General features: G+C 36.7%; 1 protein-coding gene across 5 annotated transcripts in view; it reads right to left on the bottom strand.

Annotated features, from left to right (window-relative positions):
* SPATA6 (spermatogenesis associated 6) overlaps positions 1-26,512 on the bottom strand; it is a 45,543-nt gene that overhangs the window by 8,991 nt on the left and 10,040 nt on the right. For 3 of the 5 annotated variants that reach the window (XM_071750198.1, XM_071750196.1, XM_071750201.1), the window contains 8 exons: positions 25,709-25,833; positions 21,212-21,292; positions 18,287-18,565; positions 16,583-16,670; positions 14,888-14,928; positions 13,039-13,214; positions 4,589-4,688; positions 1,309-1,397 (listed from right to left, as the gene is read on the bottom strand). In XM_071750198.1, the coding sequence (XP_071606299.1) occupies positions 1,309-1,397; positions 4,589-4,688; positions 13,039-13,214; positions 14,888-14,928; positions 16,583-16,670; positions 18,287-18,565; positions 21,212-21,292; positions 25,709-25,833 (979 nt within the window). The remainder of the gene's footprint in view (positions 1-1,308; positions 1,398-4,588; positions 4,689-13,038; positions 13,215-14,887; positions 14,929-16,582; positions 16,671-18,286; positions 18,566-21,211; positions 21,293-25,708; positions 25,834-26,512) is intronic. The other 2 variants (XM_071750197.1, XM_071750199.1) reach the window with 2 other exon arrangements.

Below are 26,512 nucleotides of genomic sequence, written 5' to 3'. Positions count from 1 at the left end.
GCCTCTAAACCCAAGCAGCAAGTCCTTTCCCAACTTGAATGCCACATTTCATATCCCATCACTTCTTGGTTCTCTAGTATTAGGATTTGTTTTCTTCTTTTTTTTTTCATGGTCTGCAGTTTCAGCATCAAAGTCCCCAAAGCTGCCTCGAAACAAAAACTTGCACTTTCCCTCTCACAAACACAGCCTACACAATTAAATTGCAGCAGCTGTCAGGACAAAGGATAAAGGAGCAAAAAGGCTACACACAGAATACAGTGAAAATCTAAGGCCAGCAAGATCTCTTATGCAGAGGTGACTCTGAATCACAGGAATTTTTCAAAAAGCCAACAAAACATGAATTAGCTCTTTAGAAGCTTACAAACTGCAAGCAGAAGTTTGCTGTGATGCTCATATTACCCTCCTTCCAGTGGTATACAGTGGTGGTTTGAGAGCCTTTGTTACAAAATATTGCAACAAATCTAATTATCAAAGTAAAACCTTTTTTTTTCCTACTGTCAGGACCTCTTAAATTAAGCACCAGACTTCTAGGACTTTTGATCTGAATATAAAGAAAAATGGGAAATCCATACAACCCCCAAAATATTTTACATTATTTTGTATCCTTCCTCCAACAAGTACCCAAATCATTCTACAAAATACCATGTGTATACATAGAAAACATCATTTTGATAACTTCTGCTACAGAAGTTGTCAAAATATATTCAATTTCTGTCTTTTAAGTGAAATATTTGCATGAGACCCCAGGCACATATATGAGTACACAAAATTATTAACCTAATTTAACCAGGTTTTCAAGATGTGAGCTGACACACTAAGCCCCAGTATCTACACTTGGTGTGGGTTTTAAGATGCTTCTCAAATACATGTTTTGGAAGAAGCAGCCCAAACAACAGCCCAAACCCATATCACTAAGAAAACTTCAATGTATTTCTGCATTTCCATAGTTTTAAGAAAAAATAACCAATTGGTTATTGTTAAAGTTACATTTAATCTCTGGTGGATAAAACCCAAAAACTATTGCCCATGGATCATTTTTATGACCAAGTCCAGATCCAAAATTGGTGTTTCATGAAAACTATACCAGCAGAGTAACAAACAGCATGAAAAGCATAATGATAGTAACCATGTTTTGATTTTAGGAGAAAAAACTTGCCAGGACTAACTCCTACAGAAGCCTTTTCCCAGTGCAATGGGAATACAATTGCCTAACTCAAAATTGGAAGAGACATTTTTAGCCAAATTTCAAAGGGTATGAGTATTAATGAGCATTGACTGTTCTGCCTTGGCCAGGCAAAAACTCCTTACCTGCTCTGCAGTTCCCTCATGGATAAAGGTGCTCTACACAAAGATTCTCTTGTCTTACTCAAGTCTCCTTTTGTTGCATTGCTGTCATCCTTAAAAAAAAAAAAAAAAAAAAGAACACAGAAATCAAATTCTCATTACATTGGTTTCTGATTACAATGATCTCATTTCAAAAATACTTTCTTCCTATTTAGGAGAAGACTATTAAAGTGCTTACATTTCTTGGGGGAGAAAGGGATGAAGTGTAATGAGCCAAATGCCATTTATGAACACTTTTAATTAAGTTCAGTACAACTCAGCTAATAATTTTCAGGTAATAAACTGGAAAGAATTTCTAGACAGTGTAGATCTAAAGAACTATGCAGACAGCACAAGCTTCAATAATCCCCAATAAACACATTGGTTAAATGCTATGAAACCTACTGCTCACTGCCTTCTGTTTCTTGCAGAAGAGGGGAAAAAGAACCTAAAACTTATTATTTATTAGATCTTATAATGAGCTACAGTTATCCATTTAATGCATTGTACCAGACAGAATTCTACAGCTCTAAATACTTTGATTCCACATACAGGTCTGAAAACCTGCTTACCCAACTTTAAAAAAATACCTCTGATACACTGAATGACCCTTCAGTGGTATTCTCAGGAGTGACTAAAAAGCACTGTTACCTCCCAAATGCTATCTGGACATCAACTGACCCATATTTGCCCTCTTTGACAAGGAAGAAACAAAACATCTCGTGAAGGGAGCCAGTTGCTCACCTGAGGCAGGGGGGTAGAAATTCCACTACACACAAAAATGTTCACTCTCCTCTGAAGAGCAAAGACACTACTTAGGAGGTAATATTAGGTGACACTTTTAGCAGAAGCCAATTGCTGTAAGGATTAGTAAACAAAATCATCTTTCATGCTATAGAAGAAATAAGTGGGAAAAAGACTGTGCAGTAAAAATAATCAGGTTTGCATGTAACAGAGGACTGGAAGAAATGACAATAAATGCAGCAGTAGATGGCAACAAGATGCAGAGGAAGCTGAATGGCAGGCATATGGATGAGGAAAAACCTAACACAACTTATTGTGGTGAAGCTTGAGGTAATAAGTGTGTTTGTAAACAGGAAAATGCTCTTCCTTCAGCAGTCACAGACTACAAAGCACTGAAGAGGAAATGGAGTACAGTGGTAAATAAGACTGTAGCACTTGCCAGAGGCAAATTATGCTCTGGAAAGCCAAAAAAGATGGAAACATAAATTATGATACTGTCAGAATGTCACAGCAGAAAGCTACAGTGGACACCCTAAGGAATCTGCAGCAGAGTTCCAGTCACAGTGTTTTTACAGAGCACTGTGGAAGCAAAATTTTGCAGAACACAGCTGGATGCTGCTGGGACTGGTTATTTAGCATAAGGCTCTTTGGAATGAGACAATAAGAGACATTTTTTAACCTTTCAAGGTCTGGAAGAAGATCCAGACCGGTGCCAAAATCTACTCACAGCACTGCCAGTGCACTTGCTTTACTACTCCCTCACTTTTATTATGACTCTTCCATCCATGGCATAAGAAGGAAGCTTAGATTTGGGGTCAGCACAACCAATTCATGGTAATCCCTACTAGCAGACCTGACTTTTTTTCAAGCAGGTCAGCTGCTGTTAGCACACAACTATCAACCACTGTGAGACTTCTCTAACATCCTCCCATTCCTTTTCCTCAGTGGAAGAAAATGAAGGGAGAAAAATGGTCCTTATCCAGCATTTTTCTGGCCTGGTTGGCAATTAAAGACACAAAAATCTTATGCAGTACCCTCACAATCCTGAAGAAAATAACAGGAAAAAATTATTTAATTCTCCTTTACCCAATGTTATATTTCATAGCCTTTATGACTGGATGGACAGACTGTGTAACCAGACACCCAGTTCTAACAAACAAGTAGATCTCTTATCATAAAGTCATGGTCTGCTGTTCAAGGAAAGTAGTCAAGGTCCACTGGAGATGGTTCAGGCTGTGCAAACTTTCATTACATGTAGGTGCTGGACTGTCATGAAATTCAATTTCTTATCTTAAGTTCATTGAAAGATCAGAGAAGCATTTGACATGATTTGTACCTATTTTGGAGCAGCTGAAACACAGAAATATGTGATGGGCATCTTCTATTTGAGATGCAGCAGCTCACAAGATCATAATGTTCATCTACAAATGCAGGGAGGTACAGTGGGAACGAGATCAAACAGTCTTAGCATGCATGAGAAAAGGTTTTTCAGATTAAAACAAAAAGCACAACTAACCTAAAAATGAAATGAAGATTGAACAGAAATGAGAAAATAATCAGATTATCAGAGTATGCAGGCAAGGAGCTGCCCAGGATAACTATGCTTGAGAAAAAAAAAAAAAAAAAAAATCAAGACTTCAGAGCTAAGACAGATGTTCTTTGGTCCATCTTGCAACAGTGGATTTAGACAACAACCTCCATTTCTACCCCAGCCCTCTGCCATGGCTTTAGTGCAATCAGTAGGATTGACTCCCAGTCAGTAGAGTCACTGCAAGAAAGATGCCTTTTTCCTCATTGAGAGACTTGGGTGTCTTCTAACCAATCAATAATGCATGTGTCAGATTGTCAGACATAAAAAATAATTTCACCAAAGCTCCTTATCTTAATCTTACCTACCTCTCATCCCTACATCTTTTTACCTTGCCTCACACTTAGGACCTTAAGCTCTTTACAGATGAATTACCTTGCTGCTCAACTTGTACAGTGCTTTGGCTGGGAAGATCCTGTGCCCCAGCTGGCTTTCTCAAAATTGCAACAGCAAAAACTTCCATCTGTCTAAGACCACACTTCAAAATTCCATCAGACTTAAGGACAAAATACTCTGATCCTGGGCATAATCTCATTAGATGAAGAGCTCTGTTCACTGAAAGCCAGGTAATTAAGGGAAAAAAGCACACATGAAGAATAGTATTAGCCCTACAAACAGCTGGACACCAGCAGCTGCTGATGTGCAGCTGCACAAGATGTTAAGCCTTGATGTTCTACAGCTCTGTAATATATTTTTTGCTTACATTGGAAGTGGGGAACCAGATATAAAAAAACACAATTGACCTTAACATCCTGTGAGAGGGTTGCCTATACCAGCAGCCCATGAAATCAGTATGAAATAGTTCAGCTTTTATGCTGAATCCATATTTCTACAATCAAGGCTGCCTCAAAAGAAAACATTGTAATAAATTCTAGACTGTAGATATCTACCTCAGTTGTCTTAAAGAAGAATGTAGCATGCAGTCAAACTTACAAATCTGAGGCGCTGTCTAGCACTGTGTGTCCTTAAAATATTTTTAACTCTTTTATGGATCTCATCTCCATTTGCTGGTGAAAGCCAACCAGAGCTAAATCTGCAAGAGAAGAGGAAAAACAAACAGAAGAAATATTTTCTTGTTGAAAAGCTCAAGCATGCTTTTGACTCACATTTGTTTTTTTCTTAAAATTATGAAACAGGCCTTCTGTTTGGAACACACACAATGTTTAGATTTGGTTCTTTTTCTCCTCTGGGGTAAAGAAACATTTGAAAGCAGTGCATAAACAGTATGCATCCACAGTACCAACAGAGATGCAAAACAGAAAATGTTGATGATTTTGTAACATGAGTAATATTTCCATAATGTTTATATTGTCCCTATAGAATAGAAATGCTACACAGTAATTCTATTTGCTGCTATCAGGTTTCATTTTTCTCTTTTTAAAGGAAATACTACACATAAGAAATTCTTTTCAGTGGAATAAATCAACAGGAAGATAACCCTAATGCATGCAAACTGGAAAGCCCATGGAGTTAAAAACCTGCCAATTCCCAATCTTTATTTCACAAGATGGAACTGCATTTTACGTTGCTTTTGGATTTTCATAAAAGCATCAGATGGTTTGGGCTGGAAGGGACCTTAAAGTTCATCATCCAGTTCCAACCCCCCTGCCATGGGCAGGGACAACTGGACCCACTTGCCCAAAGCCCCATCCAGCCTGGTCTTGAACATTTCCAGGGAGGGGGCAGCTTCCCTGGGCAACCTGTTCTGCTTTTTTTTCCCTTTTATGTTTAGCATCACATTTTTTCCCACTTTACTAATACGAACAAAACCCTCACGCTCAACAAGTTCAGAAGCTGGCAGAAATAGCAATAGTTATTCTCACTCTGTTAAGGGAGGCAAAAAAGATTTTAAGAACAGGATCAATAACTACCTCCACATGTTAGTACACTCAGAAATATATTAAATTTTTAAACTAAAAAATCAAAAAAAAAAAAAGAAAAAGAAAAGAGAAATCAGGTAAAAATTATTGTAACTAGAAGGTTACCAGGTCTCTGCTTTTGATTAACTTTCTTCTATTTTCTTGTATCTAATTAACATATTTGGACCCACTTATTTTTGCTTACCTTTCTGAAATACCTCTCCCTGCTCTAAAGAAACTAAATATTTTCAGCCTATTTATGAGCTTCCTTGGGGTGATCTGACTATTTCTGAACAGTTTTATTTTAACCTGAAGAAAGGGTGCCAGGTGGTGACATGGTACTGGGAAGATGAATCATTTAATCTATAGGGAGATGTATTCTCCATATTTCTATTGACATTTAACATTGTTTATATTTGGATTATTACAGGAAAGAATTTTCACAAAGCTGGCTATAGCATTCATATTAGCATCCTGAACATTAAGGACTGATTTAAAACCCAAAAGCATGTATGGCAAATCCATACTGTTCAATTCTTTTGCACACTAGAATCTAACAATCTGTTGCACTAAAAGCTCTCACATAAATTTTCCTAAAAGAAAGCCAAATGGTTTGTGAGTTTTGTTAGGGGAGGAAAGCAATGCCTTTAAAGAAACAGAAGTTTAGGTCCCTTAAGCAGGCAGGAACATTAATTTCCCTAACACATTGAAATCCAGTTTGATATATGGTGTTACAATGCATGCACTCCATCACTAGCAGTGAAAAAAAACTTTGCTTTTTAAAGAAGAGAGATAAAAGAAAAAGGCTGGAGTGTTACGATCATCCTCCTATTACCATTTTCAAACATTTACTAATATTAAACCACCTCCAAAATGCATGTTTAAAACGTGCATCCTAGATGCAATGAGAGTGAATCATTTCCCATTTGACAAACAAAAGACAGACCCATGAAGTCATGGCATTTTCTCTTATTTATACAACAGCTGCTCTTCTTCTAAGATCTGGGTTGCTGGCACTGAGCAAAGAAGTTGGAATAGATTGCCTCTGGGAAATAAATGTTATGAAATTCGTATGTAAGATTTCACATCATTGTTATTAACCTTAAATTTACAAACAACCTAGGAGATAAATGTATTTACTTTTGGAAAAAAGAAAACTCAGCTTGCTACTGTATTCATTTAGAAAATATGTGGCTGTGTCTGCAAGAAGATTTAAGTACTTAATTCAAGAACTATTAGATTTCTTTCTTCAGGTGGTTTTAGTGATACAATCCACTAGTGTGCGCTGTGGTATAAGGAATGTTAGCATCTCATGCACTGAAAACATCATTTACTAAAAAAAAAAAAAAAAAGAGAAAAAAAATCAGAACCTTAAGTGCGATTAAACACAGTATCAGCTTCTTTTTAAATAGTTTTTCTAGCGTTGTATTGTCTCATTTTAGTGATAACTATAGAGTCTAAGCCAGATTTAAAGTCATAATGTTAACATTTATGGGAAGCAAAACTCAAACTAAAATAAAACCCTGCCTGAAATATAACAAGCATAATCTGAAGTGAAACCTCTTTACAACGTTCTGACTCTCCGATTGACTTTAGAGCACAGCTTTTTGAAGTATAAATAAAGGGATTGCATTTGCCCAGAATCACCAATAATGAGTTTTTAAAATGACTAGCTACTTATTTATGTGATTAAGGTGTCACTATCATATTGCAGTGTTGATAGGAAAGTCATTTCACTTCAATGACTGTTTGTCCTGATAAATGAAATAAACTTCTACAGCTGTATTCTTTGTCATACTTTCAATTTTCCCTGGGACTTGCAAACATTCTGCAGTTACATCAGTTTAAATTGTTTATTGATTCCAATAGATTGTATAAACACTTTGGAAATATAGCTCAGTGACCTAGAAAAAGCAAGATCAATCAGAGAACTTCTCAAGATTAATTTCAAAGATGCTGTGTCGAGTACAATCAAGGAAACAGAACCATTTTCCCTTGTAATGTGACTAAAGGCATTTATTTTCTTTTAAGAGATAAGGATTTTTTTTTAAGGTCATACAGAAAACATCTACCTTGATAAAAAAAAAAAAAAAACAAACCAAGCAGACAGCCTAGATTCTGTGTTAAAGTTGTTTCTGTATGTATAATTCTATCCTCTTGGATGAAATACTCCATTAGAAATACAAACAGGATACATCCTCCCATGTACTCTAGTCAAACAGCAGCTTGTGAACTTCAGAGCTGTAATAAATAGGAATTTTCAAATCCAATCATGCATTTGCACACAGCAAAAATGCTAATATTACATTTCAGCAGGAGATCCTATTTCCTATCAGGAGAATCAATGCAAAAGCCTACCACAGAATATTTGCAATGCCTATTGTGACCCTTTCCCCCCAGCATCACACTTCCCAGCCTGGGGAACAACTCGGTGCACGTGGCCTCGATGAAGAATTCATCAACTTCAAAGACAAAGACTTCATGCTGAGCAAAACCACATACAAGGACAAACTATCAGAGGACAGAAATCAATGCAGCACTGTAGTACCACATTGGCAATTGGAAGAAATGCTACAGTGATTGGGGAGAAGAGGGGAAAAAGAACTCTTAAAGCTAAGTATATCCTGCAGAAACACAGCCTGCGAGAACTTACACATGGAACAAGAGAGATTCTCAAGAAAACGAAACATATTTAAGTCTGAAATAGAAAAAAGCCCCCTCACAGATGCTATATTATATCCAAGTAGGCATTTATGCAGCATTCACTGTAAGTGAAGTTGCTTTATTCTCATTTGAGAGGACATGAAGTGGTAATTCAGTATGATGAACTTAGTTCTCAGTGCATACTGGTCTGTATGGAGACCCAATAGAAAGGCCAGGCTACACTTAAGAGCTGTACTGGTCTACTTAGGAAAGGATGCTATTTGCTAAAGGATGCTATTTGATTTTGCTTTTTCTTAAAATGACTGATGGCTCTGAATCTTAGTGAATATTAGCAGCTATACCTGTACAAGTGTTTTAGAGACTAGGTTTGCACGTACCAGTTTGAACTGTAATGGAAAGACACCAACATACACAAACTGTAAGAATATGAGGATTTTAAGGGGAGGAAGTGTGCTGCTTTCACAGTGCCAGGATACTACAATGAAGCAGAAACAATTACACACAGACAAGGCCTTAAATCAAAGCACAGCAGCCTATGTATTTCAAAAGCAGAAGCTGACAGCTTAGCTGTGTTCCCATTTGCTCTCCCTCTTCAGTAAGTTCTTAAAAGGTACAAATTTCTCAGCCTTTCTAAATAGTTTGTCTTACTTTCAAAAGCCCTGTTAAAGGGTTTGAAGCATCAGAGATACATTCAGTGCTGAGTTTTAAAATTACTAAATGCTTTCTTTTCCCTCCTAAGCTTCATATCTAATCCTTAAAACTGGGGCAAGATACATCATCCTCATGTAAAAACTGAATCCCAAGTGACAGACAGCTCCCAAGATTTCAAGGAAGGCCCAAGCACTCCAGCTGAACAGTAGCCACAAAAATGTTCAAGTCAGCGTGGCACTAAAACATCAGTGTACCATAAATGGGCTGCACCTCCTTATCTTCTTTGAAAGCTTTTCCATTACCTTCTATCTCCTCTGAACTTATTTATATACAAAACAGCTTTGACAGCAATCAATCTCAAATTTGCCAACTGCTGCAGTAAAATCAGCCAATGAAGATGACAAATAGTGCAGATATTGGTTAAAAATCTGAAAGGCGTAGATACTGCTCTGTTTTACAGAATATTTATGAAATAACTGATCTTCAAGTGCTGATTTCCAGCAGCTAACTTAAAGAATGCAAAAAGGAAACTTCCCCAAGAGGTGATACTGATAAACCCTGAAGATTCAAGAAGAACAATACTACCAAACTGAACTAAAAAAAAATCAGAAGTCATGGCTTTTAAGTAGCTAGAAATAGAGAGGACACCTACTTGCAGCATTTCCCTCAAGCAACCCTTTCTCCTAAAATGTCTGCTAAATTTTTGAGTGTTCCACTTCATGGCAGATTTCTCAGACCTTAAACAGTCTCAGAGAAGAAAACCCATTCCCTAAAATATTAGGTGAACTGCCAGTGGTCTGGATTTTGCTAGGCAACAAAACTAGTACCCAAGATCCTGGGGTGATATTTCAAGATCACTGAAGCCAAAGCTTCTGATTACTGGAATTTTCAAAGGATTTCATATAGGATCTAGTTTTTCATTAGTATCTTATTAGTAGTATTTAAAATGTATCTGTCATTACTAATTGCTAATTTCATGCTGGTATTTCCCTTGTACTTGCAAAAAGATAACCTAAAAAAGATGGTTATTACAGAAGGGCATCTGATCCATACATTTAACCTCTGTCTTACTTGAAACAGAACTTAGATTTTTGTTAAATTTTAGAGTAGGTAAGATCAGATATCAGAAGTATAACCAAGAGAACATTAGAAGAAGAATTTGAGCTGGACTTCACTCTAGAAATTATTATTCCTCAGATCAATGATAAAAAAACAAAAGCCAAAGCCTAACATGTCCAGGGTAAGAAAAAAGAATCCTTTGATCCCAAATACATGAGCTTTGCCTCTCAACATAACAGAAATTGTCAAACACAACTATGATTGCTGCCTTCTCTTGAAAAAAGAATTTTTCTTGTGCCAGCAGACAGCTCCATTCAGGGGACTTCAGCTCCATTCAGGGGACTTCAGCTCCATTTAGGGGACTACCCTGCAGACTCCACCTCACTGTTTCTCCTTTTCTTTGCTGCAGGTTCCATTGCTGCCAGGAAAGCTTACCTTGCAAGTCTCCAAGGGAAATGCCATCTTCTAGGACTGCATGACTGCCATGTACATGCTCTATGAAAGCAAGGTCTGGACTTTTAGGATACAGTCCCTCCTTCACAAAACATACACAAACCCAACCATTCTGTGGGGACAAATCAACTGCAGTGATTGAAGCTGGGTCACATCACAGGCAGGAACTGAAGGGAGTGCAGGTACCTTGCTCTGCATAGGAGCCAGAGTCAAAATGGGAAGTGGAGCTGCACAGCTGCACTACTCTGCAGCACTAGTAAATGCTTTCCCTAGGTGGCCTAAATAATGAAAACCATAAAAATAAAGAATGAAAAATAAATATTCAAAACTTTGCTGCCTTGTCCGACAGTTCATCTATTTACAGTTCTGCCTCTGGCTCAAACCCAGTGGAAAAAGGGAGAGGATTCATTTGTGGTCTCTGTAGCAGGCTCACAAAAAGGGACTGGAAACTGCTAGAAAGGATCCAAAAGGGCTCAGAGAACTTTATGTGAGGCCCAAATTTCTCTGTCACTGAAAATTATTGCAGTGACCTAACAACTATTCAGCAGGTCTCTGGGAAATACTCCCAAGAAAGCAGACATTCAATTCATACTACATTAAAAAAATAAATAAAAAGGCAAAAAGGGAAATAGAGGTTAGGGTGGAAGGTCAAGTTTTACACTGGCTGTGCATTGACTAGCATTTTAAAAAACATCCTGGATATGCTAAGCTCTTTGTCTTTGTAATTCAAAATAAAATTGAGGAAATAAACACCAAATACTATGGGAGAAGACTCTACAGGCTTGCAAATACACTAACACTGCTATACTTTCAGTAGGACTGATTTTCTCTGTATTTCTAGGATCTGAACAGCAGCATTTGAATGCATTTCCCAACACTGACCTCTGATCTGTGTTTGTCGTTCCAACTATAACTCCCAGCTAAAGCCATTGTTATCTCAGCATCATAAAATAGAAACCAAATTTTTTTAGACTGTGCCCTCTACCTTCTCATTTTGATTTTTTCAGATGACAGAAGTAAATGCTTACATCTTTAACATAAAGAGATGTTACTTTTCTAAAGAGCTGAGAACATTTTTTCTAATAAGAAGAAAAAACATAATTTCACAAGATCACAAATCTATTCTGGAGAGGGGCTTGCAAAGAGAAGAGGCAACAACATTCAGATAATTTTGAGATTAACTGGTAAAGGAATAAATTACTGTGCATGCAGCAGCATCTCACAGCATACAAGACTTTCCTGCTATCCATATAAGGAACCCTGTTTGTTTATAATATTATCTATTTTAAACTATCACACAAACATCCTCCCCCCCCCAAAAAAAAAAGTCTAGTTGAAAAAAGAAAGATTAAAATGTCACCATTATACAATCACTTCCCCAAATATGGGTAACCAATGTACAAGCATTTTCTGAAGAGAGTGGGGAAGCAGACAAGATGACAAAGAAATCTCAAAATCCCAGGTATGTTCTCATCTTTCTATAATAGTTTTCAAGAAATACTATTACACAGAACAACAAACAAGCAAGTTATCAAGCAGAGGAAGGTGTTAAAACACCAACTAGGTCTTCATGAGTATTAAAAATTCAATGCCCACCTGCCAGCTGTCATTTTTCTTTTTCAAGGAAAAAAACGGGTGCAATTTTTCTCTTTTGGAAAAAAGCATCAGACTGTGTGCAGGTTATCAAATGCACCCTGTGGGCACTGATTAACTGAGGAACTAATGGTAACAGGGATGAAACAGCCTGGCACAAGTGTGAACTAGCCACGAAGTACATCTTCAAGTAGACCCTCAGTAAACACTTCAGCATTTAGGACAGGACATCAGTTTGATCTTCAGCTTCTCCAAATCACTGTTGTTCAGGTTCAGCTTTACATATAGTTTTTCTGCTTCTAGAAAGTCATCTCCTAATTTAGAAACCCAAAGGTACAGTAGTAGCATTGCACACCAAGTTCATGTTCTGCTCAGCCGGAGGGAGGTAATAACCTCCTTGCAGGACTGGAGGAGTTTAGCATAAAAAAACCTGTTGCTTTTTGACATTTCTTTTACCCCCCCTCATCAGATACTGAAGGTATGAGGTGTGCCCATAATATCAGACCCAGGATTTAAATCCACTGAATTAAGGGATATTAGAAACTATTGCCACCCAACCCCATGGGGGACAGCTGAGAATAGTAGGAAAATTAAATATAGCAATTAATATACACACAATTGCTGCAGAGACTCACACTTCATCTTAAACAAAGAAAAAATCTGAGGATGTCAAGAAAGCAGAAAGATTGGAAAATAATAGAATGACCAGATTAAAACTAACCCAAGCATGTTATGTTCACCAGTCACTCATCTGACTACAGGACAGCAGCAAGTACATGCTTACAAAGACAAGGCTGAACAACAGTTGGAAGGAAATAAGGTTTCCAAGTGCCTCCCTAAAGCCTACTTGACATGTACCTGTAGTTACACTCCTGAGATTCTAATTGCCTCTGACACAGTGATTATTTATATATTTATTTAACTATTCTCTGTTTTCTATGGACATTGGCAGCCTGAAATCTAGGGCTTCATTGTTTCAAAGATTATTTTTCAGTCTCATCAGCCTGCACATCTTCAAACATGCCAAGTATGGACATGCAAGTAATGTTATCATCTGCTCATGTTCCTAATTCCAGAATTTCACAAAAAAACCCAAGTCATTACCTTTCCCTCAGAGAAGATCGGTTTAGCACAGAATTTAGAGAATGCTTCTGAAATTCTGGAGGTGCTGAATGCTGTAACACAGCACCAGAACAGGACTGTCTGCTGGCTGGATCCAAGATGCCATCCTCATTGCAAACGTCAGAATAGTCCAAGGCTTTAGCATGAATAGGCTTGGCCTGTAAAAAATGACATCAAACCATGCTAAAATTTATTATGACATACAATTACCATGGTTTTGTTTCATCTATTTATTTTATTTTATTGTATTTATTTATTTATTAAAAGGTTAAAAGTTGCACTTACATGCAGGAATATCTGCTGATGAAAGGACCCTCAGAGACCTGGGCCTAAATTAAATCAGTTAAGTGTCAAAGTGTTTGTATCTAGAACATCCCCTTCTGGCAGTCTGGTGTACCAACCCTTTTATCACATTTTCTGACTTCACTATTTAAAGGCTGCCCTCACAGTTCTCCCCTTCCAGGAATCTCAGATTCAGAATAAAGCCTGAAAATCTAAAAAGCAAAAACCTCAGACCTCTCTTTAGTCTGGGACCCGCTGTTCTTTGACTTTTTTTTCCAAGTTTTTTGCTGTTCCTCAAGGCAAAGGGCTCATGTACTCATCTTTTGCTCACTCTTCACTATACTCGTTTCTCCTATCAGAGTTCCTCTTAACTTGAAACATACCACTAAAATGTAAAAAATGAAACATAAGAACTACAACAATAATAATCAGGAACCAAGACCAATAATAATCAGGTTATTCATTAGCTCTTTCCAGGCTGCAGGATTTTTTTTCCTCAGTTCTGGAAAACAACTCCTCTTAAGTAATGATGTATTGTATTTCTGGCAAGAAAAAGATCCATTCTCTTCAGCCCTGATTTTGTAAGAATCACAAGTGATAAAAATCAAGAACATAATGAATTAACCTGTAGCTCAGCTATCTGCATTCTCCAAACAATGGCTGGTCCTTAAAATCTACTTTTCCATAGGAGGGTAGAGATGGGGGGAAGATCACAACCTTAAAATAGCCATTATTAGGAAATGAAACCACAACAACACGAAAAAAACCCACAAACCACAAAAAACCCAGAACAGTTTAAAAACTCATTAAACCCCGATGATATATTTAGTATATTCAATAGAAATTGTCTATTTTCTTTACAGCTTCTCATTTACAGCCATGGAAAAATCCAGAAGTGGCATAATATATTAGACTTGCATGGTATGCAAATCTGTAATCCTTGGTAATAAAAGCTTAGAATCTGACAAAAGTGCCCCTAACATGTATCAAGGTTTATCCTCTTAATTCCTCTTCTTTCCCCTACTCCTGTTACCATCAGGTTTTCCACCCATTAGAAAACATAAGGGGTGTACATAATTAAATGCCTAAACCCACAATTTCTGCAGTACTTCAGGAACACAGAACAAAAACAAAACATGAACAAAAAATGAAGACAGAAAGAATAAAATCCATCTAATACACAAAGCAGCTAAAATCTGAAAAAGAAAGGATGGGAAATAACAGATCTGTGGCTTGCCAGTTGGACCAGCTCTACCTCTGCAAACTAATTTACAGACTCTTCCACAGCCTTGTCACAAGCCTGAATGCCAAGGAGAAGCAATTTCTCTACCTATGGGCATGAATATCCTAGAAAGTGTTGAGTTTCACATTTCTATTTGTAAATAATCTGTCAGAAGGCCTAAACCAGGTTAGATCAGATTTAAAATATCCATTTTCTTGCTTTTGCTACAGTAGTAAAGTTTCAAAAATACCTATGCCCGACAACTCTTCTCACTCAGAGCTGCCTAAAAAACCCAGTTAGTAAACAACAGCACTTCAGAGTACTCACTTTGGCTTTCTTGGGTCTGTAGCTGCCAAGAAGAGAAGGATCTGTGAAAAGAAAAAAGGTGCATCCCAGAAGAAATTCAAATGAAAATCTGACTTATGAAATCTTTTTATTATTTAATAGCGTCCCTCTCCTCACAAGCAATAATAAAATTACTAAAATACTAAAATTATTTATTACTATTATACAATGTGAAATTCTAAACAGTTTCCTCAGAATATTTCAGGAAATAATTTTCTTTAGCTGAAACCAATGACTTCACATGTAAAGTGTTTATAATGATGAACCTGAGTATGCACAGTCTTCTGCACAGCCCAATGTGGCACATTTTGTTAAGCTATTAATTGCATAAGCCCATATCAAATCAAGTTCTACCATTGCTGATGTTCATTACAGTACCTTACCATACCTTTGCTGAACAAGTTTCCCTCTGACCACCTCTCCCTCCTTTATCACTTCATCATTCATTCCCTCACTATTAGCCCACAAGGGTCAGGATGAAGCCCATGGAAGCACAGGTGAGGAAACTCTTAGCTCCACACCAGGATGTTTCACCAATGTTTCAACACACACCTCATCCCTGAAGGACTGACATTAAATTATGTCTGGCTTCTTGATTGGTTGTATCTGTCTGTACTGAACAGCCCTCATGTGTCCCACAGCCAAAGAGGTACAAACACCCCTCTATTCACTACCTGCACAAAAGCAAAAAAAGGTCTAAACTCTACTGTCAGTCCTGTCAGTATCAAGATTTCTAATCCCAGGAATATATTTTGGGGGGTGTCTTGAATCCTCTGGATATTAATAGTGAGGCTGATTTTGTTCTCCTAACCATAGGCCAGATACTACCAACTCATTTTCTAAGCAGAATGGTATCAGATGATAATAGGTCAGTTGCAGCATCCAGCTGCTACCCATTGGTGAGTATAACCCCAAAGGGAATGTGAAGCCTTTAAAAAGCTGCACCCACTGCTACTACAAAGAAAAATGTAAAATAGCAAGTTCATAATGATTTGCTACACAATTTATAATTGGTAAGGAGGCACAATAAAAATAAGGCAGAGCACACATAACAAATAAATACTCACGAGACTAATTAAAATTCTCATATTGCCAGACACATGCAATAAAGCCAAGTGTTAGGGTTTTTCCTTAAATGTCTGGTCCCACACCTTTTATTAAATCCTCACTTACAGATAGCAATGGATGCTGAAGCAAACATTTGAGACATCCTGGGTGCTCATTAATAATGGTAAGTCACTGATGCACTACTCACAGATACTGCTGAAATAAACATTATTCATTTTTGAAGGAACAGAGGCCCAGAACTTCAAAATGAACAATACTCCAAGCCTGATCAACAAACCCACAGACTGTGGTGCACATTTGCTTCATTATCCACGTTACAAAGCAAGTGGAGTGAAACAATGCTTGCCTGGGCTGTGGTATTTCCTGCTCCTACTCAGATACCACGTGCAACTAGGTTCCAAGTTCCACAAGGTAAAGAATTACCCAAAACCACCTTTTGCAGCATTAGCTTATTCAGTATTCTTCCTATTTGTAGGAAGAACAGCTTTCTTTCCATTATACAGGGTTTTTTTTAATAAGTAAATAAATAAAAAGACCAAAACAAAATAACCCCACTAAACTACTGCAGAAAAAAAAAGTATTAATGAGATATATAGAGAAAATACTGACCATAGTCCACCTTGGTCCAGGCTTCTGTTGTGCTTTCTTGAATGGGGCACCAGGTATGAAGTTTAATACTAGGACTTGATTGTTCAACCTGAAACAAAAATCCTGTTAAAACACTCAGGAGCAGATGAATCAGTTCCTATTGTTTTCTGGTTTTATTCATAAGATTGCATTGACTCCTTTCTGAAATATATTATTCTTATTTAAATACTATTTAAAACTATTTTCACAACACGTTGCTTATTATATGTGAATTAATAGCATTACTGTGAATAAACAGTGCTATATAGGTCTAGAAAACTCTGAAAGTTATGTGGTTCAAAGAACAAAAATGCAAGTAGTTTTTCCTTCATCTATAATGTCTGCAGTCTTTTTAAACAATTCTTGGTACCTCATATTTATTCCAAACAGTTCAGATCTCACCAAAAAGAGATCTCAATCTCTTCCTAATTAAACCAGTTACATTTAACATAACCTAATTTTAATCTTCATATAACATAAGATCTCCAGGCCAGAAAGAGTTCGCAGCAGTAAAGATGCCCTAAAGGATATTGGCATGTTAAGAGAGAAGCTTCCTCCTTTTTTGTACAAATACAATCAAGAAATGAAAATCAATAATTGGTTTTTAAATATTCTATAATTAAACTGTGAACTTCACCTATAGATCAAATAACAGAAGAATTGATTCAAAGAGTTTCAAGAGAAATACCAGAGACAGAGAGAGACAAATAGTAGGTTGATTAATTAATGATTAATGGCTTATTAAGGCTAATGTGAATTTCTAAAAGGTATCTATATGCCAAATAAAACTTGGAAAAGAATTCTAAAATTTGACAGGATATTATTAATTCATTTCTACATAAAGTAGAAAACAATTACATAAAGTGAGAAGCAAACTAATTAGACAATAAATTATTTTAATGGCTCTGACAGGTGTCCAGAATTGTACACAAATCATGTCATAGCACAGAATCAGAAAACCCAACTCTGCCTCAAAGTGGTTTTCTAATAATGAAGCATTGCTTCAATCATAAGAAAAACTAACAGAGGAAATGTATGATTCTAGTATGATTCTAGAATCTAGTATGATTCTAGAAGAGGCTGGGAAATGTGGCCACTTTAGCATTAAAGTATTTAAACAGTTACTTTAAGTTAGTGCCTAATTTCAGAACAATATGTCATGTATGGTTAGCAAACAGTCCTCATGTGAGTGCTAAAGTTGGGCTGGGTATGAACTCTGAGTCAAAAGTGTTGGTGATGGAGCTCTGAAGCAAGAAGTATTTCAAAGATCAGAGGATTCCTACATAAAAAAAAGTTGAAAGAGAGGAAGTGTAAGTGTTCATAATGTGACTAGACACTCCTTCTTTAAAGTCTTATTCAGGAATTTTTAATACTAATATCAATTACTTCCAAGCTGAATTTATACACCTATTATCCTGTCTAATGCTCTGAAAGAAAAGAAATGGGGCCTTAGAGAATTTAACCAAGACATTCATGAAAGAATTTGATCTTTGTCTGTAACTAGCGTGGATAAAAGAAATTTTATTTTAGTTAATTTTACATTTAAATCACTATGTGACAGACTGTTAAGGAGAGAAAAATTACTCATCTAAACTAAGAGCTGAATGAATTTTTGGAGCAGTATTTAGTGAAAGAACAATATTTGATCTGTGCTTAAGCTGGAAGTGCTTTGGAGAGAATACAAACCCGTCTGACTACAAAGGGAGGTTTATCAGTTTCTCTTCTGAATTCATAAGGCCCAAGGTTTAAATGGGCCAATCGCTGCCCTGCTTCTTGGGAGAGCTCACACATTCTTCTCTTTGTGTATGGAGATGGAGAACGTGATTTAGAAGCTATTGTAGGCTGCTGGTAGTTTTTTGATGCTGAGCTGTTTCTGCTCTTCTCAGGTGAAAGAGTGTTCTTCTTTGGTAACTTGGTTTGCAGTTTTCTGTGTGGGGTTGAGTGATGGACTCCATTCAAATCACCCTGAAGTGAAAAAGAGAAATTATCTGGTTTGACAGCATGCAGAACAAAGATCACTGAAAATAATGCAAAGAGGGAAGTAATAATTTTAATGGAAATAGATGCCATGTCAGCTGAAGTTCCCTGCACAAAACTGTAAACAATCCTGTAACCAATTACCTGTTATTGTAACCAATTAAAAACCCAACTTTTTTACCAAAAGATTAGAACACAGATAAGTACATGTCAGTTAAGTGTCTCTTACTTACCCAATTAGCTTTCTCACACAGTTAGTGTACAGAGACTGTAAAAAATTAAATTGAATTTTTTCAGAAGTTCATTTAGCAGAAACTCTACCTGGATTGGACATGCACAGATCTGAATAATCTTTCTGTCTGTTTTGGTTTTTTGTTTTTTTTTTAACTTTTAAAAATTCTAATCCTTTAAAATAAAATATATAAATTAAAATAGAGGCTTATTTAATAGAAAAAACTATATTCACTTTGAGTTGCCTAAAGACTGACAGAAGTGTAATTACATTCTCTATCTATTCTGGTATTTATTTTCTCTTGGATCCTGGTGAACTTACTCTTTCTCTAACAGTTATAATGAAGAAGCTATGCCTAGTAAAAAACCCTACAACACTCCATTCCCCATCTCCCAAAAAATCCACACCCTCAGAGACCATCTTCCAAAGATCGTCTCAAATCATGAGAATATTTTTACAAAAGAAGAGGCAAAGCAGCTGTTTATTTGTAAAACTGACACTTGACATCTGAAATACAGATTCTGTAGCATAAAAATCACACCATTATTGACTACTGCCTTAAAAGTTGATCTCTGAGTTCATATTGCCTTTAAAACACCAGCAGACTTTATTCTGCTGTACATAAGAATATAACCAAGGCTATTATGGTTACACTTGATGATATTGGAGTTCACAGGTCATACATCTTAGATTCCATTTAGACTGGAAAAGGAAAGTGGAGGAACCAACCTCATGACCTCCCCACAACATTGGATGTGTCTAATTTTGTTGTTGTTGCCAGCAAAGGTGGCCTAAAAATCAGGACTAAGACCTCCTCCAAATAACTATTAGCTTCTTCGGTGACTGATTTGAAATTCTAGGAAACTCTTTCCAACACTGAAGTTTTGCTTGAACTACATTATCATTCCTCTGTAATTCCTGGCATTAAATGAGCATTCAATTACTCTACAAGCTTTATAGGTCAAGGCACTCTAGATTATACAACTCTTATCAGGCCACTTAGTCAGCAGCATGTTTTAACTGTGAATACCATAATACGGTTAATTAGGCTTTTTGTCAAATTGGGCCCAGATTCACAGGTTACAAAAGACAAAAAATAATGGTGTAGCAAGACTTTTCTTCCTGTTAAAAATTCTTTTTCAAGCATGAGGAAGTTGACATTAATCTTAATTCAGGATGTTGCATGCACTACTTCAGTTCTGAGGAACCCAGAACTGAAATTTCCCCCTTGCCTTCAGACTTTTCCCTCTGCACCCAACGCTGAATGGAGCTGAAGTTATGGGTTTGTAAAATAGGTTGAATCTGGCATCACACAGACCATTCATGCCACTGTTTTTTTCTCACATTTGCACTAGCAGGTGTACAGCTGAGTGTAGGACTGGCCAAACCAAACCAGAACTAATTCTCTAAGATTAATTTTGATTTCCCCAAAAGGAGGCTGCACTGCTTCTGGCTTACAGCAGTCATGAAACTACACCTTCACAGCAGCACATGCAAATTTGATAGGCCATTTATAACATTCTAGGTACTCCTAAGGACATTTAAAAATTTAAATCAAGCTGCCCTACTGAAATAAAACTCAGAGAAGTTTTCTGACAATGACTATTTTCAGTGATTTTTTTTTTTTTTACTCTTTATCTAAGTGTCTCAACACTTGCTAAATTTAGAAGAAACTTGTCACTGAACCACAGGTCAAAGTCACCTAACCCTCTTTGTCCACAAGACTTCCCAACAAACATTCCATTTTCATGATGCTGCACCATTTTTCAATAATTTAGTGAAAAAAGAACATAAGTAACTTTACATGACAGCTTGTGCCAGGAAACCCAACCAAAATTCATATTCTTGAGACCAGAGCAGAGTGCTACCAACTCACCCTCACCCTCCCAAGTTTTTTCAGTTGTTTCACTTTTAACTTTGCTCATTGCAGAAGCAGCATTTCCAGATTAATATTGATGGCAATTTCTTCAACAAAAATCTTAATTGCCATTACTGTTATGGAAAACAAAGTAGTTGGTTTCTTTTTGATAATGTATCTTCTCTGACTTCACGTAGCTTTCACTGTCCCACCTTAATTTTAAGTGTCAGTAAGAAATGGTGAGAAGGCATCTTCACATCTATAAATACACCAGGGGTTGACACTTTAGCTGATCATAGAACATAGAGGCTGATAATTGTTTCAGACTCAAGGAACTCTCAGCATTTACCATCATGCACCAAACCCACTCTTTACTCATACTTGATTAAAAATTTAATCAAGTTGTCAAGCACCCATGACAACTCCTTTAACCACAACAAAAGAATGAGAAAAGTTTGAAGTGAGCAGCACATGCAAAAAGTGGAACCAAGGCTATCAATATTAAATCTAGAAATTAAATTGCAAACAATTAAATCATGCTAACCTGTATGTGACTTCTTCCTGAGCTTAACAGACTTTCTGTAATAAGGGAGCTTGTAGAAAATCTCAATTTTGGTGCAATCCCCTAGAAGAGAGACAATAATTGAACATCAAACTCCAACTCAAGATAAAGGGTATCAAAGAAGTAAATGTCACCTAATGTAACAAACCATTCCTAATTTTCAGCCATTTCCTTTGTTAATTTCAGCCTTTAATAAAGATAATTAGAAAAGACAGAAGAGCAACGGTAAATGTCAAGATGCTAACATTTGCATTTCTGACAATTCAATTACAGATGATTATATTGCTTTCATACAACAATTAAGGTCTGACTTTTATTTCAATACATTTCTTTGTCAAAAGGACTTTTAAAGATTTTTCATGCCATGCTACATAGCATCAATAAAAATGCCAGTCATGCTCTAGAAGTTTCACCATTGTAACTTTGGAAACTTATTTATACAGTCTCAATTGTAGGGTTTGGTTTTGTTTTTTTTTTTAATATATTTTGTCAATTACACTGCAAATAACTATTTGCTTGTAACAGCATGATAAGGAATTTATCCTGTAACCATAAGAGTGAAATCTGATCTCTTTGGATTGTCTGCCATGTTCTATAACAATGTCTCCCCTTCCTCTCAGTCCCCTCTTAAATGTGGCTGGCAGGAGACAGCTTTCCTTCCATCTTTACATGGCTAACAATTCCTGTTCAACTTTTCTTTTACTTCAGATGTTTTCAGAAATAATAATTCCTTTACTATTCTTTTACTATTACTAATAATAGTAATACCTTAAAGAGCTCTGCTTTCTGTTGAAATTAGCAAGAATTGGCCAAAATATGAAAGCTTACTTGGAGTAAATGGCAGACATTATGATATATAAGGGTATTTCCCAAAATGGCAAAACCAAAAAGAACTAAAGGCCACATATCCCATAAAGAAATGGGAATGTGCATCTTATACAGATCTGTAGAAGCAAAGCAAGAGTCAAGTGTCCTTAAAACTTTCTACCCTCTCATCTTTCAACACAGATAGAGCTCACTGCATATCCCAAGGTGTCTGTGTGCACGGGCATTTGTGCACATGAGGGGCACAAAAACCACAGAAATTAAAAAGGAGCTGGTCTGTTTGTGACTCTGCACCACATTTGTAAGAATCAGCAGGAACTTCATGAGTGAAGTCTACTGCTGAACTAAAGTATGCTCAACCACCTGCATAAACACAAACTGATTTCCCATAAGGGAATATGAGCAGGTTCCATTTATGGAAATGAAATGACAAAAAAGCCACGAAACCTCAGTCATAGCAATTAACAGAGCCCAGGATTCAATCAATCAAATCATGGCATATAAAAGATTTTAAAGCTGACCGTCTTTAATCAACTCATTTTTATTAGTAATAAATTGTCAAGTGCTATCAAGAATTTTAAAAAGGACACATCAGAATTAGTAAGTCTTCTATAAAAAGTAACAAGGGAGCACCTACACAGGCTGAGAATTATTACAGAATTGTTAAAGGGAGATAGCTAAAAACTCAAATAAAACCATGGCTTCTTCAGAGAAATGGTTTGTGGAGAGACATGGAATGGCACTCACATACGTAGGCATGAATATGTCAAAAGTCTCTTATTGGCCAAAAGCAATCAGAAAAATAGTAAATCTGTAAATGAAAATACATCCAGAAAGTTTTGGGGATCTATATTTCTGCCTCTGGATTAGTGGCACCTGCAGCCCTGAACAGGTTTGTCAGTCCTTCTGTAGAAGTCATTAAACATAAGCAATATGGTAGAAAAACTGTAAAGCTGGTTCATATTTAGAGGAACCCAACTTAGGAAAGTCCAATGTGTGCTTTTGACTCTAAGAAGCATGAGGAGAAGTCTGTGGCTTAAAAAAGTACATATGAATACAACAGATCTTTTATTGGTAGACTAATTAAAGACAACATAACTAAAAAGAAAGTGTTTTAAGTAACGCAGCAAATACTGCATGAGGGTGGGGAATGGAGAGAAGAATGTCTATAAGAAGTCACCACCAGTTGAGGCTTAAACATATTCTGAAAAGCAAAAGTTGCAAAGAAATATAGAAGAGCCAGCAAAAGCCTCAGCTGGGCAACACTGGACCAGGAGAGAACTCAAGACATGTCTTATATGTGTATTGTGTTTGTAAGCCTCATAAGACATTGAGCAAGAGACATTATCAGCCAGGTGCCAGATTTCTGGAGGAGTTCTGATCCTCTCAACTTGGGATTCCTTCCAGCTGGCAGATTAGCAGTGTTAATCAGACACTGCTTGTCACTGCCTATCTAAATTCCACAACTGTAACCTTGTGGTTGGTACCTTTATATTTTTAATAAAAGACAAGTTTATTGGTAATCAAAGTGACACTGAAGCACAGCTGTCAGTCAAAAATTCTCAATATCTCAACTTGAAAATAACTTTTCAAGTGATAAATATATAAATATATATATATATAAGCATATATATATATATAAATAAATATATAAATATAACTTTTCAAGTGGGAAGAACATGGCTTGACTAGTATAGGAATAATGTGAGGGTACTCACAACTTTGTTAACACTTTCCTTCTGGTTTAGCATTCACATTCAGTGATTGGTGCTGAATGAGTTAGAAGGAGACATATGTCAGTAAAGCTTAGGAAACACTAGAAGATGGAAGCATTTGAGACTGTGTGTCTACTAGAAGTAAAAATCAGCTAGCTCACTTGGCAAGCAAGCAGAGCAGCCACAGGTTCTGTTCAGGAGCCTCCCTCCAAATCCATCAAATGCAGCTTCTTTGTTATTCCTGAAAATGGAGTCACTATGCCAAAACTCTTTCTGAAACTGTTCTTCATGAAATGGAAATGGAACAGAGCAACAGATGCTTCTGCAGTCCTCAGTCCAGGGCAGACATGGATTTCATTTATACTATTCCCAAGGACATGGAAATACATTTCTGTCTTACATTGTTAACTTCTTAACAGTACTACAGTTTCATAATCCAGCTACACATCCATTGACTTTGTTCACACCTTCTCACAACTCACAAATTATGGCACCCTCCATTTATTAGAAAATATATAATTTGTGTATTAAAGAACTTAGTTCAACCAAAAAATCCTCAAGCTTCTGTAGTGGCTCTGCTTCTCCAAAGATACCTTACATTGCATTTACAAAAAATCTGAAACAGTTCTGCTAATGCCACCTCATTTATTACTAACTCCCTCTCTATTCTTTCTCAACATCAGAAAAGTTCCTATTCTATAAGTAATGAAAGCAATACAAACCCACCCCCTCCTTTGAGCCACTACTAACATGCACAGAATAAGCCATATGAAAGAGATGCTATGGCCAAAAAATAATGGCTGTTTTTGCAGGGACATTTTAAACTGCTACAGAACCATACATCTTGTGTCACAGAATCACAGCTTTCATTTGTTCAAATGTAATACAGCATTAGACACCAAATTAGCACTTCTAATTGCAAGTGATCAGGCAATTTCCAGGTTTCCCTTGCAATGGAAAGACTATACCACCTAAAAGATACCAATGACCTTTATTTAGCATTCCCCTCCTGCCATGTGTTTTTAATCTAATGGCAACGGACAGGGAAACTGAGTCCCTGTCTTTCCAGTCCTAATGTCCTGCCACTCCACTAGTAACATTTAACTGAAATAAGACAAAGAAAACAAACCTCAAAATACATCTCTTACATCATGACCATCATTTTCCAAGTGCCTTTGTGAGTTACTGCACTGACACCTAAGATTCAACAGTCAAACTCTATCAGAGGTCAGGGTGAGATAAATTCATTGCCATTTACTATGCACTTGAGCCCTTATCTCCAGAAAAGGAACATTAATTCATTGCATGTATTCTGCCAATTAGTTGTCATTTATCAAAGCTTTTGTGAAACTGTAGAAAAGGCAAGTTATTAAATGGGCATGAACAGCCTGAACAGACTAAGAAACAGGCTTTGCAAGTGACTAACAATCATGTAGCACTAAGCTAAACTTCAGTTACTTCCCATTTGAGTGGTGATCCTGTACCTCAGGGAGGCCCAGAGGTCAGAGCATAGCACTATAAATTTGTACTGAATGAAATTGTCCTAAGAAGCACCAGAAATGGCCTGAAATGTAATGCTTGAAAGAGAGATGGAGGAGGGAGGGTTACATGGTTTATCTGTTGAGGCTGATATGACATCTTCTCCTCTTGCAGCCCTTCAACTACCAAATGCACCACAGATTAAATTGAACAGAAGATGTGTCAGGGTGCCACGCTGCAAACCAAGTGGAAACCAACTTTTTCACATTAAATAATTTCTTGAAGCGTTTTGAAAAAAAAGATTAAACCTTCCCTGAAGTTCAGCTGTGTGGATTTGTACATTCAACACCTGAAACGGCAAAATCTGTCAGAAGTAATCACTTTTCATTTGAAGTAGTTCCAGGGGTTTCTGCAGGGAAACACACTGTACCATAAATACAATCCACCTCTATTCACTCACTGGAAAAGAAGAGGATCTCTTCATTAAAATCTCACGATCTAAACCACGGTGCCCACGGGTAAGCTTAGGGTCAGGGAACAGGAAATCTCTTGTATTTTCTTCATACAAAGCTAGAACTTTTCCTACTAAAAAGAAAATGAATACTTTAACTGGAAAATGGAAAAGGTCATATAGGACAGACACCACACACACAAGAGCATATTGAGACAAAGATAAATTTTGTTGTTTACAAATCAACAGCATGGCTCTAAAACTCATTATCACGTTCAGAAATAATCAAGTTAAATCACAAGCAGAAATCTGCAGAATCTACTCAATTATGTTTCACTTCTATTGTAAAATAATTATGGAACAGTTAACACGATCTTTAAGAGACGTATCAGAAGCTTTGTCTAGACAACTATTCAGTGGTTTTCTCCTTTCTTTTCCTTCCATGCCACAGAAGAAATCAGTATTTTTAATGGCAGCCAGTCCCTTTTGAGAAACTTTATCATTCTGTATTACAGAATAGAAATAGCAGTAGTAATGGTAGGCATAGCAGTAAGAAAGAAATGCAAGCAACATCAAAATCATTATTTCAGGATTTTCTCACTATCATGGTTTGCTACTTAAAAAAAAAAAATTCTTTATGGGAAAACGTGTAACATATATTATTTAAAATATAGATTGTTCTATTGCAGCCTATGTTAGGCTATATCACACTTATCTTTGACCCCTGAAAACATTTTTTATCCAAGATAAAAAACACTCCCACAACAAAAAAATCCACATTCATTATATTTCTTCAAGTAAACATTCTGGCAA

Source organism: Heliangelus exortis, chromosome 8, assembly GCF_036169615.1.
Source record: "Heliangelus exortis chromosome 8, bHelExo1.hap1, whole genome shotgun sequence".
NCBI lineage: Eukaryota > Metazoa > Chordata > Aves > Apodiformes > Trochilidae > Heliangelus > Heliangelus exortis.
Note: the sequence above shows the minus strand (reverse complement) of the source record. Positions and strands in the feature narration are given on the sequence as shown.